Source organism: Anomalospiza imberbis, chromosome 1, assembly GCF_031753505.1.
Source record: "Anomalospiza imberbis isolate Cuckoo-Finch-1a 21T00152 chromosome 1, ASM3175350v1, whole genome shotgun sequence".
NCBI lineage: Eukaryota > Metazoa > Chordata > Aves > Passeriformes > Viduidae > Anomalospiza > Anomalospiza imberbis.
The window spans coordinates 106,275,117-106,296,438 of record NC_089681.1 but is presented as its reverse complement, the minus strand read 5'-3'; the positions used below and the strand labels follow the sequence as shown (position 1 = coordinate 106,296,438).

At 36.2% G+C, this 21,322-nt stretch overlaps 1 protein-coding gene across 8 annotated transcripts in view; it reads left to right on the top strand.

Annotated features, from left to right (window-relative positions):
* The window catches only part of BBS9 (Bardet-Biedl syndrome 9), a 282,162-nt gene that overhangs the window by 19,458 nt on the left and 241,382 nt on the right, over positions 1 to 21,322 (top strand). For all 8 annotated transcript variants that reach the window (XM_068204038.1, XM_068204045.1, XM_068204028.1 and 5 more), the window contains exons 6-9: positions 10,151 to 10,325; positions 14,083 to 14,167; positions 15,853 to 16,036; positions 17,255 to 17,384. In XM_068204038.1, coding sequence (XP_068060139.1) covers positions 10,151 to 10,325; positions 14,083 to 14,167; positions 15,853 to 16,036; positions 17,255 to 17,384 — 574 coding nt within the window. The remainder of the gene's footprint in view (positions 1 to 10,150; positions 10,326 to 14,082; positions 14,168 to 15,852; positions 16,037 to 17,254; positions 17,385 to 21,322) is intronic.

Sequence of the window (21,322 nt, the reverse complement as noted above, 5' to 3'; positions counted from 1 at the left end):
TTATGACACTTTTTGTAATTTCCCTTGTTAAAGTATGGTACCCGAAAGTGTGCAGTCACTGTGCACTACTGTGGTAGTATAAAATGTTTTGTATCTTACATGTGGGGTTACGGCTTCTGCAATGCTCCTGCCAAGAGTCAGTGAGTGCAAAGGCAGTACAATAATTACCTCATATGTTTTTAATAGCTCATGTATATTAATAATGACCCAATCTGTCTTTTCTCTTTTTGATGACACATTGTTGACTCATTGTAATTCATCGTCCTACTATAATCTCCAGACTCTTCTTCTTAGTGCTATTGCCTGCCATTCTCTGGTTTCCTGTGAGTCAATTGTCTGAGATCACATCAGATGTTTTATTTCAGTTTAGAGATGCTGTCTCTAAAGTTTAGAAATGCAGTATATGTTATTACCCAGTCTGATAAATAGTTTGGCATGATGAATTTTCTGTTACTTCAAACCTATGTACAGCTTTATTATTTACATATGTACTTTCTTATTTAAATCTTCCAGCATTTCATGTGAATGCATTTGTCTCTAAGATTTGTTGGCTGCCCCATAGTTTTTCCTCCAAAAGAATGAAGTTTTAGTTTTGAATTATTTAGTCTATTTTGTCTTCTCAAAGGGTCTTTCAGAAGTGTGTGTATGTAGCTTTTGTTTATTTTTCCAATGGTCATCAATGATTACTCCATTACAAAAAAACCTATAGGAATTTATTTGGAGAGTCACCAAACCCTTATTAGTTGCTTTTCCTAGAGGGTTGAAATGTATCTTGTACAAGCCATAATGCTTTATACTAATTTTATTTTGGTGCAAATTATTCCTATCAAAAATCACTCTACTACGTCATTGTGGTAGCTTAGTCCCTAAGTACCACACAACTGCTCACTCACTTTCTCCCGCTTCACCCTGGTGGACTGGGGAAGAGAATCAGAAAAAAGGTAAAATCTGTGGATTGAGACAAGAACAGTTTAAAATTTTAAATAAAGTATGATAGTAATGATAATGGAAATAAAAAGAAGAGAGAAATAAAACCCAAGAAAAACAAATAAGGCACAGTACAGTTGCTCACCACCCACTGACTGATGCCCAGCTGGCCCCCATCAGTGATCAGCCCCTTTACAGCCAACTCCTCATTTGAGTGTTCTCAGTGTGTTTCCAACTCTCTAAAAATACAGGATAACAAACTGTTCCTGTGATGTGTTTTCTGAGATTGCCAAGAAGTAAACTAATAGGATGGTGATTTTTTTTGATAGAGATGTAATTCACTGACTCATTTGACAACAAAGAAAGAGTTAAGCTTTTCAGTATGTATGCCTAGGATATATATAGACAAATGACTTAAATGTGAAAAGTGGCTGTGTTTCCTTGGTGTTTTTTAGCAAATTAAGTCAAGCTGTTTATTTCAAAAATTTTAGGGTATATTTGAAACTACTTGAAGATATTTTGGACTTTCATCTCTGTACAGTAAACCCTGACTTTTGTGTTGTAAGCTTCTGACCATCTGATTTTGTTATAAATATTCTCAATGAGTTCTTTGGATATAAATGCAGTTATTCGGGAGATCATTCTTCAGCACATATTTTTAACAATTCTTTAGCTCAAAAAATTAGTAAATAATCACACAGAAGGGATAAAGTTGGAAGGTACCCCTGGAGGTCATCTAGTCCACAAGCCCTGCTTGTCCCTAGATGTCCAGATCGCTTTTGAATATTTCCAGAGAGGGAGACTCCACAATCCCTCTAGGTGGACTGGTCCAGTGCTTAGCCACAGCCTCACAGTAAAGAAGTTTTTCCTCGTGTTCAGGTGGAACTTCTTGTGTACATCAGTTTCTGCCCATTGCCTCTCATCCTATTGCTTGGCATCACTGGGAAGAGTCTTGGTCCATCCTCTTGACACTCTTCCTTTCAGATACTTACTCATATATGTTGATGAGGGCTCCTCTCAGACATCTTCCTGAAGCTAAACAGGCTCAGCTCCTTCAGCCTGTCCTTACAAGAGAGATGACCTCATCTTTGAGGTCATCCTTTTGCTGTCCCCTGGACCTGCTGCAGGAGCTCCATGTCTCTCTTGTACTGGGGATCCCAGAGCTGGACACAGCACTCCAGATGTGGCCTCACCAGGGCTGAGTAGAGGGGCAGGCTCACCTGCCTCAGCCTGCTGGCAATGCTCTTCCTGATGCATCCCAGGATACCATCAGCATTTTTGGCCATAAGGGCACACTGCTGGCTGATGGACATCTTGCTTGTTTTCCCCAGGTCCTTCTCCACATAACTGCTTGGACCAGCTGTCTTGGACCCCTTGTTCCTCTAGGGCATGTTCCCCTGGGATTCTTCAAGAAGGTCCCTGAAGAGGCCAAAGTTAATGCTCCTGAAGTCCAATGTTGTGATCCTATTCACTGACTTGCTTCTTCCCCAAAGGATACTAATGATCTTTTGGTCACTGCAGCCAAGGTTGCCCCCAGCCTTCACATCTCTAACCATACATTCTGTGTTTGGTAGTAAAGGTCCAGCAGCACACCTTTCCTAGTAGGCTCCTTCACCACCAGTGCCAGAAGGTTATTGTCAGTACTTTCCAAGAACCTGCTGGGTTGTTTATGCCTTACTGTGTGGTTCCTCCAGCAGATGTCCAGGTCGTTGAAGTTCTCCATGACAACCAGGGTCTGTGACTGTGAGGCTACTTTCAGCTGTCTGTATGAGATCTCATCTGCTTCCTCCTCCTCCTCCTCAGGCAGCCTGTAGCAATCACCCACATCAGTGTCACCCTTAATAGTTTGCCCTTTAATCCTAATCCATAAGTTCTCGATTCACTCATCATCCTCCCTGAGACAGAGCTTCATGCATCAAAGTACTTTGGGAAGTGCTTAGCAGTCATGAAGGTTCTTAGTCTAAGGAGACTATAAAAGGAGAAGTAGGAGAAAAGATAGGGAATTTCACTGGGTTTAAAGAGTGGCATCACGTAGTTCTGTTTCATTGTAGGTTTTCAGGTCTGTTTTAAATGGAATTTTAAAGTTGATAGACGTATTTGAGGAAGGTGACTTAAGATCTTACTGATAACTTGGTACTTTTGAAAGTACCAAAAATATTGAAAACTAGAGCATGTATTCAACTTCAGCTTAATTCAGTGAAAGGTCTGTTGTTGATTTATAATTCACTAAAAACTTCCATGTGCCTGAACTATTCAGTCAAATGTCATTGATTTTGAAGGGCAACTGGTGGCAGTACTTGTTTGTGGGAGATTTGCCAGTTCAATAAGTTGTTCTGTAATATTTATATAATGTATGATAGGTGTATAACTTCAGGGGAGAGCAGAAAGGTTCACAGACTGGAATTTCTCCTACTTACTTTAGAAAAAATGTATGCCAGTGTTGTAATGTCTGTATGAATGCAAGGCTCTTAGAAGATTTCTGCAGCTGCTAGGGCCTGAAAAGTAGTTACTGAACAAGTTATGGCAACAAACAGAATTTAAGGTTAAGAATTTTACCATCTCTTCATGAATCGTCATTATTCAGGCTACATCACGACATACAGCCATTTTCAAGACCTCCTCTATTTATGCTGTCTATAATTAATCTTCTGCATTGAAAAAGAGAACAACTTTGAGTGACGCTGCTTTCACAGCTGCCTGAACATTTTTACTGAGAGTATCTCTTGCACTAGATAGAAACATTCACTTTTAATTGTAGAAAAAAAAAAATTACTTAATATGGAAGTTGTAATAAACAAATTTTTGTACTGCAGTCTGTTTAGGGGAAGAGACTTTACCTGTCATGTGTACACAGTGCCAAATACTATGTTTCTTTCAGTAGGAATTTTAGTATGTTGGATGTTGCAGCTATGATACTTTGGGATCTTTATACTGCATGCTGGTCTGTCCTACTCCTTTGAACCGTACTGGTGTTTTTCCTAAGGATCCTTCCACCACCTCAGGTTAATATGAGCTTTAAAGGCATAATTCCCAATAACATAATTTAACTATGTCATCTTCTGTGGTAAGACTTGAATCAAGAACAAAGGAGTATATAGCAAGTCTTTAAGGGAGTAATAGTGGGAGTGCGGGCTGATTGGCCTTTGGAGATACTTCAGTCGTTCAAGAGTCTCTTTCCATCTGAAATACTCCTTATGTTTTATGGCAGGCAGAAATTTACAAGAGGTTAGAATTCAGTATGACAGGTGAGAGAAGCAATGATGGTTTTTTTCTTGTGGCAGCTCTGACTCCATGCTTTACTATAACTTGACCAGGGAGGCTCCTTACAGCGAGGGCTTTTACAGAGAGAGCGTCTTTTGCGTTGGGACTTATGAGTACATTTTACTGCAATGCTTTAATATCCAGAATGGTCTAAGAAATAATTCAAGCTGACATCAACAGAGTAAGGACTTAATGTTTTCTTTAAGCACTTCCCTTAGTTTGTCCTTAAGTTCTTATCTTCCAATCCACTACTGTGTTTTTATTTCCTTCCCATTGGAGTGATTTTTCAATTCCAGCAGAAAAGCACCCGGTCAGTGTCATCTGGAACATGTGTGCTTTTTTTGCATCAGGTGGGATGGGTACTTGCATTAACACTGAGTGATGCAGGGCAGTTTTCCTCTTTGCTTGTGTTTAGGGTATTGGCAGTCAGATCCTCTGGCCTAGGATGAATGGCCACAGCTGAAGCCCTGAACTTTGATCCTTCTGTAGTTATGCTAGTAAATTCAGAATTCTTTCTGAATGTACACTGACATGTGCTTCATGCACTGGGTTAGGGAGGTAATGTAAGACTTGCCTTTTACTAGGTATACATTGTTTGAAGAACTGCTCAAGTTATTTTCAAATGGTTTTTCCATTTGTCAGACCTGATCCCTGAAGTTCTTTTCTCACAGTTGCCCCAGATCTGCTTTAATAAAGGAGCTACACTCAGCAGCAAGTCTTCCAAAATGGTTTTGAACCCGAGAGGTCTGTGTTCCCTATGCTGTGAGAAATTTCAGGGGCAAATTTCAATGATGAAGGAAAAGGAAAACATACTTTCTTGTTTCAAGTCAGGACAGGAACTTGTCTTCCTGTGTGGGAGAATATTGTTTATGTGCATCGCTTCATTGGTCACTTTTTAATCATATTAGGAAAGCATTTCCTATGTATCATTTAAGGGCTCTTAGGCTCCTGAGTGTGTTGTAAATGTAAATTTATCTTTTAATTTTATTTCATTGATGCTTCCTTCCACATGGGGTTTTTTTAGTGAGGCATTTGATTACCATTGAAGGCAGTTAAAGTTTTCTCTGCTGACATCTTCCTAAACTCTGTAATTTTATGAAGTTTTTTCTGATTTCCAATTTATCCCACTGCAGTTTTCATTGCCTGATTTCACATGGTGCTTAGGCCCTGTGATTACATAATGTACATTCTATGAAAATGATTTGGTGCCAGAGGGGAAGCTCAGAGTACAGGAAATCATTAACATGAAAAAAAAACTTGAGCTCCAAAATAGCTTTAATTAGAAGCTTATTTCAAAGAACTACCACCTGCCTCTCATTTTGTCTTTGCATTAGCTCTAAAAATACATTGTGGCTTAAAAGTGTGATGTATATATATTCATATCCTGAATTTAGTTTTCAAAACAAAACTACAAAACAACAGTAGCTTGTGCTTAAAAGTAGCACTTTCTGGTAGAGGGACATTTCTCCTAAGAAACGAGCTGCTGAAACTATGTAGAGTATACTAAGTGATACCATCTGATATGCAGAAAACACTGTGGTTTATATTTTCACTTTATAAATGTGTCACTGGCAAGGCGAACTGGCTGCAATAAGCTTTTTTGAAATGAACATTTCTGGTTGAGTGTTTGGAGGACTGCATTTCTCAAAGTGAAACGTAACAACTCCATTCACTAGACACACAATAAAAACAAATGGCTGAAGGAAATATGACTTATGAAAAGTGGGAAATAAGAGTTCATACACAATTTAATCTTCCTTAATTATGCTTTACATGTAATGGTTTGGATAACTGGAGTTTGAAACACTAGTGCAAGCTAGTTAAAATCCAAATTTGAAAATTAGCGAGTAGGAACAACACAAATATGATGAGCAAAGTGGTGGGTATATTAATAAATGCTGCTATTCTTCTAAAAGCCAGAAGAGTGATTGCTGATTCAGTCTCATGCCTCTGTTTCTTTAAACAGGTACAGTTCAGTACTACAGTGTGCTTGCAGATCATTGCTCTAAAGAACTTGTCATATTATGTCATGCCATATTCAGTTGTGTCACTACTCTATGAACAGGAGAGATTTTAACAGTGATATTTGTGTGTGATTTCGATTATGCATGCTAAAGATGAATGCTTCCATGTTTCACATGACATGTAGCTTCATATATATTGCAGGAAGTGCTGTAGTGCTTCACTTCATCACTTTCATCATGTTATGGAATTGGTAAGAAGATTGATATTTGTAACACAGAGAAGAACAGAGCTATTATTATTTGGTACTTAAGCAGTAATCTCAATGTTTGTAATGACTTTTACTTTATTCTGTTGAGTTGTAATATGTCTACTAGATTATCACTTAGTATCAATTGTATCTGCTATAGTTTTCATCAGAAGAGTAGAAATTAATGACTTAATTGTATATTTTAAACCCCTTTAAAGATTTTGGTCAGCAGTTGTCTAAAAGACAGTTTTCTTATTACTATCAGTATAATCAGGAGTACCTGAAATTTAATTATATTACAAAATAGATAATATTTCTGTGGTAGTAAGGGCATTCACTATGTAATTAATGTCTTTTACTTTTAATCTATATCAAACAATGTTTAGAACTTTTCAAAATGTAATAGTAATTTGGTAAAAATTTAAACATACATAACATTGTTATTTTTTTCTGTGACTTAAATTGTTTAAATTACAGATTTAATTTTTCTTTCTTGTTTTTTTTTTTTTCCTAACTTTATATCTTTCTGTGTAAAAAAAAGATGAAAACCAGGCAGCCTTAAAAAAACCCGAAGTTTTTTTGGGTTCTACCACTGTGCCCTTCTGTTGCCACAGGCCCCCAGCTGGGTAATAATTAGAATTGACTCCATGATTGCAGAAGGCTGATCAATTGCTTTATTTTATCACCTTACACTATATGATACTATACTTATTAAGAAACTCACTAACCCTTGCAGCCAGTTCGATACAGCTTTGACCTAATTGGTCAATCCATACAAACACCATCCAGTGTTCAATTAAGAAATCGCCCATTGGCAAACAAATCTCCATTACACATTCCACATGTGCACAACAGCAGGTGCAAGTGGAGATAAGAATTGTTTCTCATTCTTTCGTCTGATCTTCTTACAGCTTTTCCCTGGAAAATGCCTGGGAAAGTCTGTGTCTGCTCTCTGTGGCCAGAGAGCTGCTGCTAGACTCTTCAAAATAAAAGTTTCAAGCTGCTATCTGTAATCGATTTGTCTTCCGGTTACAGGTGCCAGGGAGTTCCTCTGAAGTTAGATATTGAAAGTTAAAGTTCGGGAAATAGGGCTATCAAACAGCTGCAGATTTCCTCTGTAGCACACTACTGATGGTAGGAGAATTCATAGGAGACTTTGGAAGGAGATTTGAAGATTCTCTATACTCAGACTTACAGGGTTGCATTCTTGAGAAAGGTGGAAAATAGAAGTGGAACCAAACAGCTACTGTAAAGTGGTGAGAAGGTTTACAGTGTGCCTGATGCTGAATGTGAGCATATGTGATTTTGAGGTAACAGAAGTAGAAGGGCTGTGGTCACACAGACACCTGGGTTATGAAGCACTGTTTTCTTGCACATCAAACAAAAATGTCACTAGTTATTTATAGTAGCCAGTAACTATGCTTCAAAATAACCATATCTGAGAGAGTGTGGTGGCAACCAGTGGGCTAGCACCTTTACTAGATGTCAGTGTTTGCACTAGTTTTTAAGGGAACTTTTATAGAGTCATAATTATTTTGTACAGCTGGCTCACTCATACTCTTTCTAGACTGCAGCAGCAGTGTGATAACAATGTCAGCAGCTGTTGGGAAGTAGAAGCTGGGTATCATTAACATTGATAGCATACCAGTTCAAAACTGCTCAATTTTCCCTGCTGGTTCCCAGTCTTTTCTGATCAGGAACATGTGATAGGACTAAATCCTGTGAAATTTCATAGCTTAGAGGAAAAGAAATCTACTGTAGATGCCTTGGAGTAGTTGAGAGATAAAAGACAGAATGTCTGACTTGAATGATTCTTCTTTTGGCATCGTTTAGTCCAATACTACTTCCTGAGCAGGTTCGGCTAGAAGTTGCTCAGGATTGCGTTCTGTTGTATTTTCTGTATGCCTATGAGAGAAGTGTTTACAACCTTTCTGGAAAATGGGCTCTAGTGTTTGATGACCTTCACAGTAAAAAAAAAAAAAACAAACAAAAAAAAAAAAAAAAAAAAAAAAAAAACCAAAAAACCCAAAACAAAACAAGAAAACAACAACAAAAACAAAACAAACAAACAAAACCCCAAAAAAACCCTCCAACTTCTGTTCAGATAGAATTTCATGTGATGCAGTTTGTTAATGTTTACTTCAGTCCTGTAAGTGGATGCCACAGAGAAGAGTCTCTTGCTCTTGTCTTTTTACTAGAGACTGAAAGATTCAACTTTGCCTCAACCAAATGAACAATCTGAATTGCACTTTCAAGTGTCCTTCTTACCACATGTTTGTTATTTGTAACAGGGTTTATGATATGTTATAAATTATATGCAGAATCTGGAACAAAAGGATGGTAGATCTTACTTTTTAGAAAATGGGAAAATCTGAAAAAGATTAAGGAAGTGGGAAGGACTCTGCTGCTTTATCTTCTTTTTTTTTTTTTTTTCCCCTGTTTTTACCCTAATCTAAATTTTTATTGTGCGTTTCAATCACAAGGACGAGTAATACAATGTACTTTCTGGCCTTGTACACTATTTATTTTTAAGTAGTTAAAGTTTCTATGAAGAATCACAGTGGAGATGAACAATGTTTTGCACTGTACATTTGTTGCATTTCAGATATTGAATATTTCTTTTATTTTTGTTACCTTTATGGAACTGCAAGAACGAAGTTTTAGTCTATTTTTGTCTTGCTTCACCTTCCTATGTTAGAAAACTTATTAAAGGATTGAGGCTGGAAGAATTTATTTGGGTCGTTCATGCATACAGAATCATTCCTTAGACAATATAGAGTATTTTAATCAAGGGGAATAGATGTTTTGAGTTACATTTGAATAGACAATAGACATTTGAATATTTCATGTAGTGTTTGCAAGGTAAGAGCCTTATCTGTGAATTCAGGAGAGATGCATCTATCAGCTTCAGAAAGTGTTAGTATTAATGGTATAGCTCTCTTTGAATGCCTAATTTGTACTGTTTGTGTTATTTGTTACCCTTGCATATGAAGTGCAAATTGTATAATCAGCTTCTGATCTTAGAAATCTTCCCAATGAGACTTTGAATTTAGATTGGTGTACTTGAGGCATGACAAGCCATGTCTTATGCCATGTCTTATGGCTGCTGAATAATGCATGAGGCTTGAAGTAATTTACTCCAAACTGCATTTTTTTATTTGATTTTTTTTTTTTTACTTGCTGGTAATACAGAGTTGGACTTTTTTTTTTTTTTATTAAAGACAAAAAATGTGTATGTAAAACATGGAAGACATTACCACTGTATTATTTTCACAATAATATGTATTTGTGCAACTTTCTGTTGGGTTGCTTAAGTAGACTTGAAAGAATAGAATTGGTTATTTTAAACCGCAGTTGTTATGACTGCTTGTTAGGTATGGAAGCATTTAGGAACCAGAATAATTTGATGTTTTGGGAATATTGAAACATTTATTTAAACTGAAATTGTAATAGTTATATCCTTAGGAATTTTGTTTTGAAATAAAGTATCTTGCTGTCTTTTTAAAAAATGTATTCTCAATGTTATTCCCCCTCCCCACAATCTAGTTTCTTTATTTTAGAAAGTAAGCTTTTACTGAGATTGGAATATTTAGTGTTTTTCCTTGTAGTAAACACTCACATAAATGAAAATTTACTTTTTTTTAGGATTACTTCTGAGTACAATTTTAATTTACTGACGGTTTTAGTATTAAAACTACACAAATAACATTGCTTTGTTTCCTTTGTATTTCTTTCTATTGCTTCCCTTAGGTCGAGATTTGATCTGCATACAGTCCATGGATGGCATGCTCATGTTGTTTGAACAAGAAAGTTATGCTTTTGGCCGGTTTTTACCTGGGTTTCTTCTGCCTGGTCCTTTGGCTTACAGCTCTCGCACAGACTCTTTCATTACAGTGTCTTCTTGTCAGCAGGTTGAGAGTTACAAGTACGTGTTAATATTCAGTAATTATAGCATCTTTTGGTGGTATCATTTACTAGGAAAACACATTGAAAGTAATCTTGTTTAATTTTTAATGCCTTTACTGGAGTATCCAAAAGCAAGTAGTTGCAGGAAAGATGTTATATCTGAATGATATAAAAGATGTTGCTGAGTGATTAGTGTCTCAGTACAGTCATAGAAGAAAGTGTGCTGTGAGTCCTGAGGACTTCATGGTCCTATTTTATTTTTATAAAGGTAGTAAGTCTAGTTTATCAAGGTTGCTCCCAAGTTTATCAAAATTGCTCCCAAGTGCCAGATTTTTTCCTTGCTTCAGTTCAGTCTAGTCTGTGCTTTCAGCATTGGAACATGGATGAAACTGTTGCGAGCTATTTTAGTTTGTGACCATATTAAGTTTGTGTTCAACATTTAGAAAAATAGAACAATATGGAAAGTGAAGACTGGGCAAGACATTTCCACTTCCTCTAAGCACAGGGACTATGTATCATAAGGTCAACCAGACACAAATCTAATAGAGAATAACAAAGAGAATGTCAACGATTTTGAAAGACAGACAAGGGGGCATTTGTGTTTACTGTGGAGTAGCAGCTTGAATCCATGGGGCTCTCAATGCAACCATCACACTGAGAGTTTATAAAGTATCCATCTGTTTAGAATTAGATGGATGCTTGAGCAGTGGGACACTGTGGTGGATGTCTGCTGTGAAGCCTTTCTCAAACAAGATGTTTCCCTGTTGCAGACCCTTGTTCTCACAGTGGAATAGAGTTAGGGTTATTGAATCTCTATCCCTAGCAGTAAATTGGGGTGGGGTGGTGTTTGGGGCAGTGCTACTACCTGTGATGACAAAAATCCACACCCCCTAAAATGGATGAAAAAGTGGCAGAGCTGTCAGCGTTATAGAGCAATAGTTGTTAACAGGTCTAACCAGCAGCCAAAGATGAATGATGATGATACTGGAGCCAGTATTTTTTTAACATCTTCATCCTGGATAAGAAAATGCATGTCCTGAAATTCAAGGACAGTGTCAAATTTTTGGAAGTGGCTAATATAAAAAGGTTAGATAGGGCAGCCATTCAGAGGAATCTCATGAGGCTGAAGGAATGGGCAATACCTTAAGGATTTTTTTCAGAGGTAATCATACATATTAAAGAAAACAAGAATGCCCCTTTTTATAAATAATACTGTGGGAATCTAATCCAGGGAGTGTTAGTCAAACACAATGCTTTGTCACATTACCCTGTTCTGTCACCTATAGTTCTCAAGCAATATTCTTTTTATTTTGCTGCTTAAGATTAGTCAGATTATAGACATCATGTATTTGTTTTCTTAAAACTGGACAGGATATATGTGTCGCAAGTTAAAGTAATGTAATAGAAAATCTGTAATTTTCCTAAGAATTTAGAATTTAAATTCTAATAAAATATTAGAATAAAATTATAATATAATCTATTAATGTTGTCAAGGAATAAAGAAACATTTTTCCTTTAATATTAACATCTCATATGTTTAAATTATTTTCAGATTCTTGACCTTTACAAAAAATGTGGCTACAGTTATGCTTCAGTCTGTTACTAAATCAAGTGTGCCATCTTTACTGTAGGGATATAGTTTTAAAGGAATTTTTCACTTGGTTATTGGTCTTTAGTGTCAAATGTTAAGACATTAATGGAACTAATCTTTAGTGTGTGTCTGAAATATTAGGACATTAGAAAAGAGTTAAGTAATCCTTTTAAAGTGAAGGAAACAGATATACTAGGGAGAGGTTATTTTTATTGAATAAAAAATACAACTATTCTATCTAGTGTTTTTTAGCAGAATAAGCTGCCAAACTTCAAATTATCTGTCTTCTTATAGCTCTTGCAGACCAATGGCTTCATTTGAAAGCAATTTTTACTGTGTTGATCCTGAATTCTTTCAAGATCTAAAAGCAAAATGCCTCTTATATGCTTGATGTGATAGCTGAATTGAAAGTTTGTGTTGGTCATCTGTAGCTTGAGTTTTTTTTCATGAAAGACTATATGCAGGTAGCTGGTACTTAAATATCAGTATGTACTGCTGTTTCATGTGAGCTTGATTTGAAACCTCCGTATTAGGTCTCTGATTAGTTATTAAAATGTTATTGTGCTTTCTAAGACTATCAGTGAAGAGAAAATTTTGTTAGGTCAGGATCCTTCTGGCTCTTTTCCATCTCAACTTATTCAGTGATACTGCAACTTATACAGTGAATCTGCAACTTCTCTTATAAATGTGTTAAACTGAAAAAGGGAAGTAAATTCATTTGTACAGAGGATAGTTATAAACATCCTAGTTGTACTGAAAGCAGCTCTCTCAGTATTATTAAATAGGTCATAGCATTCACCTTAAACAATTAGATTTTTTACTCCTGTTTACCTTTGTAAGTAAAACAATTTTAGAAACTAAAATTCTTCAGTGGCAAGCAGAGAATCGCTGGCTAGTTTGCTTTGGAAGGGACCTCTGTAGATCATCTAGTGCAAGCCCCCTGCCAAGACAGGGTCGCCTCGAGCAGGTGACACAGGAATATCCAGTTAGGCTGTGACTGTCTCCAGGGAGGGAGACTCCATGACAACCCGGTCAGCCTGTTCTGCTGCTCTACCTCCCTCAATGTAAAGAAGTTTTTCCTCATGTTGAGGTGGAACTTCTTGTGTTTTAATATATGGCCATTACGTCTTGTCCTTTTGCTGCACCACCATGCATGAATTATGAGGAATATTGCTGTCATCATTTTAAATCTCCAACTTTGACAATGAGGAAAAATATGTACTGCTATTTTAGATTGAATTGGAACATTCAGGATTGTGTTGCTTTAAGCTTCGGAGCTGATGGTACTTCATGACTTCAAGAATTAAATGCTGTCTTTTTGGATAAGTTTAAGTTGGGTCTTATTGTATTGTTTATTTCACTTATGTAGAAACCTTCAGTATTCCACAGATTATCTGTGTGCATACACTGCAAATGGTAGATCAGTGAGCTATGATACCAGCACAAATTCAGGAAAGAGTTACAGAAGAATCAATGAGGATGCAGTTTGAACACTGAGGATTGCATAGTTGTAAAGAGGACAGATAGATCTGTGCAGAGCTTTTATGGCAGTTCATATAGTTTGTTCAAATGTCTTCATTGCCAATTTTTCTTAGTATGGTTTGTTGGCAGTTAAAAATAATAAAACTGCCCCAAGTGTTTCAACTTTTGCTAAATGTGCCACCTACTGATTTCAGTTTACTGTGGTCTCTTAGATTGAAGCCACTTTAGTTTACTTAATGGAGGTGCTTGTAAGTTTTACTATTAGATAGAGCAGATTGTATTTCTGAGTGGTTTAGAAGTTTTTTGAAAGCTTAATAAGAATCAGAAAAAGTCACTTTTTTATTAGAGTTCCAATTTCACCATTTGATAATTTGTTTCTTCTGTCTTTGTGGTCTGTACTTCTATCTCCTAATGTTTAGACTGTTGAATTTATTTTAACTCCACATAAAATCTGAATAGAAATGCTTGTTTTACACTTTTACACTTTTTCCACCTTTACACTTAGCTGCTATCCTACACTGATACTAGTCTTAACATCCTTGCTGAGGGCAGACATGTTGCAGTAGGTTTTCTAGCCATCCTTTTAGGCTGTGATTTTACTGTGTATGTATACTCATGATAATTATATTTTATTTTTTACATAATGTAGAGGTAATTACAAAGATATAATTTTTAAAAACTATTTTTTAACTGCCTGTAACAGATACCAAGTACTGGCATTTGCGACAGATGCTGATGAAAGACATGACACAGAACAGCGAAAACTCAGTTCTGGAAAAAGGCTTGTGGTAAACCCCGTTTATTTTACATACCCTGTACGGACACTGCACATATTGAAATGGCTGATGCTAAGTAACGAATGGAAACATTGTCTGCTGACAAAGGACCTGATCCAAGTGCTGCTAAAGGCAATGGAAAGACTCCAGTAGATTTCTATTAAGGTTTCTTTGGGCCTCAGTTGTTTTAGGCTGGGCCCTAAAACTTGCTGTTGTTTCAATGAGAAAAAAAAAAAAAAACAAAACCAACTATTTCCAGGGCAATCTTTGTAATACAGAACCTACACTGTCGTAAAATAGATAAATAGGTACACCTGCCTTATTGCTTATGTTTTAAAATGAAGTCTGATTGTGACTTTGTATTGTAGAAAATGAATCTCATTCTTGTTTGTTCTTAGAAAAAAATTCTCGGTGAAATGTTTCCATAAATAGTGTCCTGAACTCTTCTTGTCAAGAACCTGTGGATTCAATAGTCTTCTGGAGGTCCCTGTCACTAATTTGTTTAATATTTGAGCTGCCTTCTCTTAAGAGGAAGAGAATTTAATTCTTTGTGGTCCTGCAGTAGAGTTACTTGTCTAAATATACTGCATATATAAAATGCTAGATTCATCATATTTCAGGTGCAGCAGTAAAATATTGGGAAGAGCATCTTCTGTCCACTAATTTTAGAATTTTTCAAATACACGTAGGCTGAATCCTACATATAGAAGTAGGAGAAGGCAATTTATAAATGAAAAACCTGGAGACTTCAGCAGATAGACAGTGCAAATGAAACAGTTTTTTTAATCTAAAATGTGAAACAAACATAAGCTGGGTTTTCCCCTTTAACTTTTAAGACAGCACTTCCAGTTTCATATATCAGATATGCCAGGATATTTGCTGACACATTCTATGCTCTTTCAGCAAAATAATTGATGCTGTTCATATAGGAAGTGCTGACACTTGAACTTGGATATATTTTTACTTCAAAATTCTAAATTTCTATTTAACCAGCTTGGCAAAACTCAAAAGCATTTTTTGCATGTGTGTTTAGTTGAAATTTCTCAGAGGAGCTGAAGAAACAAACCAATGAAATGTGTCAATAAGCAGTAGTATTGTTTAAAGACAGGTGAGGCAGGATTTTTGCGTAGTTGTTTATTATATCAATGTACATAGTTGGAGAAGTAAACAAACTATGACATACACCAGCATTCTCCAGATTAAAGGGTGTACATGAGTGACTGCAAGCATAAATATTGGCTTACACACCTAAAACATTTGTCTAGTTTTCCATTTACATATATTGGTAGAATCAGTTGTTACCTTTTGCTCTCTATCCTTGTCCTTAATAACCAAGGACATGTACAGAGGAAGATGAAAATGATTCTAAATATCTATTCTTGGATTCATTAGCTAAAGTATAAAGCATTTCCATTTTGAATGGGATGTGTATTTTAAATGCTAAGTGTACTTAACTGCATAGCCAGCAATTCCTGACTATTTTAAAAATATGGTGGTTTTTCTGCTTAAGTCACATTAAGGAAAGATACTGACTGCCCTCAGAATAAGAAGATAATTCTTAGCCTTAAAAAGACCTTGGTTTTGCTTTTCTCTCTATGTTAATGATATGTAGTTTGATTAGTTTTGAGCCTTCTCAAAGTTTTGTCTTTAATATGCAATTGTCATTTGATTTCTGGATCATGTTTTTTCTTTTGAAGGTGGATTGGGTTTTAAACATCGGAGAGCAAGCACTGGATATATGTGTTGTCTCATTTAATCAGGGAGTTTCTTCTGTTTTTGTGCTTGGTGAAAGAAACTTCTTTTGCCTGAAGGATAATGGGCAAATACGATTCATGAAGAAGCTTGATTACAGTCCGAGTTGCTTCATTCCTTACTGTTCAGGTTTGTAAAAAAAAGATTTAACTTTAGCTTGGTCACTTTTTTTTTAACCACTGAATAAATATATTTTTCTGAATAAGCAGGTTGGATGGGGCATCGTGCAATCTGGTCTAGTGGAAGGTGTCCCTGCCCAAGGCATTTAGGTTAGATATTAGGAAGAAATTCTTGACTGTGAGGGTGGTTTGACACTGGAAAAGGTTGCCCCAGTGCTGGCAGTGTTGAAAGCCAGGTTGGATAAGGTCTTGAGTGACCTGGTCTAATGGGAATGTCCCTGCCCATGTTAGTGGGAGTTGGGACTAGATGATCTTAAAGGTCCCTTCTAACCCAAGACATTCTATGAATCTGTGATCTGTAGAATCATAGAATTTGGAACTCTCTTTTTGAATGACGTAGGTTTATTTTCAAATTTACTTTTTGTGAAATGTCATAACTTTTAGAATCTAAATATTTTCTTATCACCAAATTGAGATACTTGTCTGGTGCCCAGGCTATCAAAACAAAAAACACAGAGGAATGACAGTCTTTGGAAGAGTAAACTAATGTTTGAGGACCTTTTGATTTATGACCTTCTGATATTTACAGATTATTAAAAATATCAAAGTTTATTGTTATTACATTGGTGGAAACAACTTGGTTAGATACTTGGTTCGAATTATAGACTATTAATACCTATTCTCTTTTAATGTTTCAAAAGCGATCTGATAAATTTTTGACAGTATATCTCCTTTTGAACTTAAAATAAAATTTTAACCTTTAGAAATTTGATCTTGACAATCTTCACATTTTATACTTTCTGATTTGAATTATACTATAAATAAGCCCTGCAAATGCATACACATTTAATTGGTATTCACAAGTTAAATAATTAATTAATGGTGTAAATAGCAGATATTTAATCAATGTGTATTTTGTCATATCTATCCTGGCATGCCAACATGGTCATTATGAGTCTTTGTCATGTTTTGAATTACCAAACATGGCTGCCCAGAACCTTAGAAAGTTGTGGCATGTATTGTGAAATATGCAATTGAAATTGGTATCCATAATTAATCACATATGTCCTTGGTTGTGTTGATGTAACTTTCCTAACTTTTGATGCTTTATACTAAATTAATTTATGACAATTAATGGAGTAAAAATAAAAGAAAACATAACTATAAAGAAAAGTACTGGCTTTTGAAAAATCTTTCATCCTAAAATTGTTTTTTTATCTTTGAACAGTGCGAGAAGGAACAATAAACACTTTAATTGCAAACCACAATAAAATGTTGAATGTTTATCAAGATGTTACATTGAAATGGGCCACTCAACTTCCCTGCATTCCTGTATCAGTAAAAGTAGCGAATTTTCAGTAAGTAGCTTGTTAAAGTTTACTTTTTACTAAGATTAATCTCTGGTTGTGTAATCTGTGTTTAGTTCCTAACAAACAGTTCTGAGGTATGTAACAAGTAAGGTAAGTTTTAAAAGGAAAATTCTAAGTTTTTTTCCTTTGTTTTGCAAAATGTTTGTTTCATTAATGAGTGTGTGTCCTGGGGTGGCTTTATGATGCTTGTATGTATGCTAGAACAATACTAGAATTGCTGTATTGTGCTTTAGGTTTTCTGTTTTTTTTGAGTGAAGTTTGAACCTGGAGTCTCATAGCTCCAGCCCAGTAGCTTCTTTTTGAAAGAATGAAAAGTGTGGTTGTGCAATCTGGCACGATCCTTCCCTGAGACAGAAAAATAGGGAAAGTCACTGAAAATCTGTTTTTCATTAAGCATTTAAGAGCATATGCATTCCAGAGACGATTTGTTAGAACCGATTATTAAAATCCAGTGTTAAATTATGGAAATAAAGGAATGTTTAAATTGCCGAGGGCTGCACTTCACCAGACCAAAACTTTTTCTAAAAGAGGCATGAGACAGATCAGGGGAAAAGTGGTTGAGTGGGGGATTGGGCAAAGAGAAGGTAGGACATGTTTCTGCCTTGTGCTGGGACTGTCACTGAAATAAGCAAACCACAGAAAGGTTCAGCCAGTGTTTTTGTACAATCCAATTTCTGCCTGTACTGTGTGCCCCCTGAGCTGGGCTGGGTGGTGGCTGCCCAGTGCCTATGACCGTCGGGGATGCAGTAGGAGTGTCCTTGTCACATAGATCTTCTGATCCTCAACAAGTTGGTGGCTGCTGGGCCAACATACACTGGATTGCTAAACATTTGTTCGTAAGTCAAGCCTTTTACCTCCAGACAAATGGAAAGTGAACATCTGACCAACTAGCTTTACTGAGTTGTTCAGAGTAATCTGAGGGACGTTTGTGTTTTGTTTGCTACTAATAGATACCAAATAAAAAAAAAATCATAATTTATTTTTTTAGTAGAGAGTTGAGCTGGCTTTTATCCAACAAACAGGTCTTAACAAGGAAATCTAATGAACAGTCTCAGTGGGCCACTTAGTATAACCCAGAAGTTGATTATGCAGTATAGCTTTTGAAGTATGGAAAAAATATTTGAATTACACAAAAATTTGAAAAAAGCCATTGATGTTTACAAGAGCAGATTGCACTAACGTTTGTATATACAATTACTTGTTTGAGAACCCATTATATTGAACCATCTGTTTCAATAATGTGCCTGAAATGTTTACGCAGCTTCTACCTGTTCCCTGTGAACTTCAACACTCAGCAGTTTGATATTAGGGAGAAATCTGAGAGCCTAAAATCTGTCCCAGCTCAATTTGCTAGTTAGAGTCAGAATTCCCACAGACCTATGAATGCCAGGGTTTGACTTGGGGTTGTGTTCTTTAGCAGGTAGAGAGGCAGCAATCTAGTTATGCAAACCTCTTTATACAGGTACTGATGAATGAAGGAACATCTGTGTGCCTGCCCCCAGTGGCCTGAAAGGCAGGGAGAGGGCTGTGTGTTTCTGAGCTATGCTTTTACCTGTCTATTGGAAAATATGCAGTATGCTTGTACTTCCTTCTGGCATTAAAAAAATGAGCTAAACAGCAAAAACTGTAGTAAAGCCTGTAGAGATAGTAATTTGACTTAAACAGGGCATATATGGTTTTTTGGTGGTTTTTTTTTTAGTATTTTGAAAGGAAATTCTTTGTGAGTCAATGTGATAATGATATTCTTGTACTTGAGAGATCTCAGTCTTAGTTGGGGCCTCTGAGCACAGCACTGCTGTAACATAAATATTAAGGACTTGAAAAAGCATAAAGTTGTTAATCCTACACTGCTGAAAGATTGAAGTGTCTTAAATATAATGTATGCCAATTAATTACTTTCTTCACTTTTATTGCAATAATACTTACAAAGTAAGTGGAGCATTCTGAAACAGTTGTCTCTACAGTTCATACATGTTCATTTGTATTTTCCCCTTGGCATAATGTCTGTTACTTCTAATGTGTGACTCTAGCTTGCTGGATAAGAAAAACACAATTAGAAGCTATTTTATGTAAATCCATTGGGGTGGGAGTAGTGATTGCCTCACAAAAGCAGCTTGTGATTCCAGTGTATGCCACGCCTTATTATTTATGAATTGATTTTTCCTCTTAAGACAAAATGTAATACAGTATTTCTCTATTGCAATACCAGTATGTAGAAAAAGATAATCTCAAATGTTGTAGTATATTATTAAATTCCAGTACAAAGTGCTTGATTTCCATCATGTTCTCAGAAACATGGAAGAGAAAATAGAATCAAGGAGATGCAGTTAGAATATTTTTAGGTGTTTCTGCACTCTAAAAGCTATGTATTTTTAAGCTGTTAAATTACACTTTTTTGCCTTCTGTTAAAACCTGAATGCTCTCTGGCAGGATGTTGAAAACTTGCTTCAAAAGCTTGTGATCAGAAACTTGAACTGCAGGCAAAATTTTGAGTGCTTATCTTATTCTGGGTTTTCCCTGGATATCTCTATAGTCACTGAACTGGAAGTTCAGTTCTTGTAATTGTTATAGAAATTGTCCCTTATTTTGTTGCAAGTTTATATTCTTGTTCTGCTAATGCATATTAGTTACTGTTTCTGACATATTTTTAATGTCAAAGGCGCTGCTACATACTTCACACTGCCTGGATTGCTTCAGAAGTGTAACCACTTACACTGACAATTTCAATTAATTTGAACTGCTTAGGTCTCTGTCTCAGCACAAATTTATCTTCCTATGGATAAGCCTGCTTGAACACTTATATTTTTGCATGCCCTGGGTTGTTATCCTTCAAGTTGTTGATGTGCAAACACATTCTCACTGAAGCTGAAACTCTTGAAGAAAATGGTTTAGGTATTCTGCCTGAGTTGATTAAAAACCCCTCAACATCATCCCACCAAATCCACAAACAGCCCCTCCCAAACCTTTCTAGAGTGGTTTGAAGAGAAACTGCCCATGTGCTGCAGCTGAAAGAGCTGAAATCTAGGAAAGTTACACGAAGGAATGACAAGAATTCCTACTCTGCTCAAAATTTCAGCGTTCAAATAGTAACTGTACGCTGCAGTATTTGCTTGGTATTCACCATACGTAAGTATCTTCAGAGAATTGACTTTAAAGTCCGTTCCCTTTTTTCCTGCCCTTGACTTTCCATTTTTCTGTTTCACGAGAGACCTCTTTTCTAAGACCTACTTTGTACCTCCACATCTCCTTTACAAAGGAAGTTTCATAAGCAGTGTCTCTTACACTTACAGATTATAAATGCTACGAATTTGTCACTGATTGATGCTTCTTGAGATGTGTTAAGATTTCTCTCTCTTTCTGTCTCTTTATCTTCTCACTTTTTATGAGCCCATCACAAGTAATAGTTGTTTTCTGTATCTGAATTATTCTGTCTTCCATGTGCTTGACCATAAAAGGTCCTTGGAGTAGATTATAATACTTAGACAACTACTTTCTATTTATTTGACACTTGGCAGAGCTGTTTCAAAGAGTACATCTTTTAATGGCTGATTGATTGCACTGAGTATTAATTACGCTGTCCTTGTTGGCCTGAAACTAGAACATTATGTTAAGGTGCCTTCGGTCTGAAGCAAAATAGCTTGTGTTGCCAGCCTCTGGGATATTTCTATCACAAATATCTGGAATGCCAGTGTGAGTTGAGTTTAAACACATAGATAGAGAATAATATATACACATGTTTAGAGCTTGGATGCAGTCTCAGGAAAGGGGTTTCTGTTTTGATTACTCCCAAGTTACGAACCTGTGTTTTGCCATAGGAATGCATGAAGCCTTTGAATTGGGAACTTTTTTTTCCTTCTGAACATTTTTAAAGTTCACTATTCTCCACTTTATTTCTTGGTTTTGTTTGTATACAGTCTTCAAGTTAT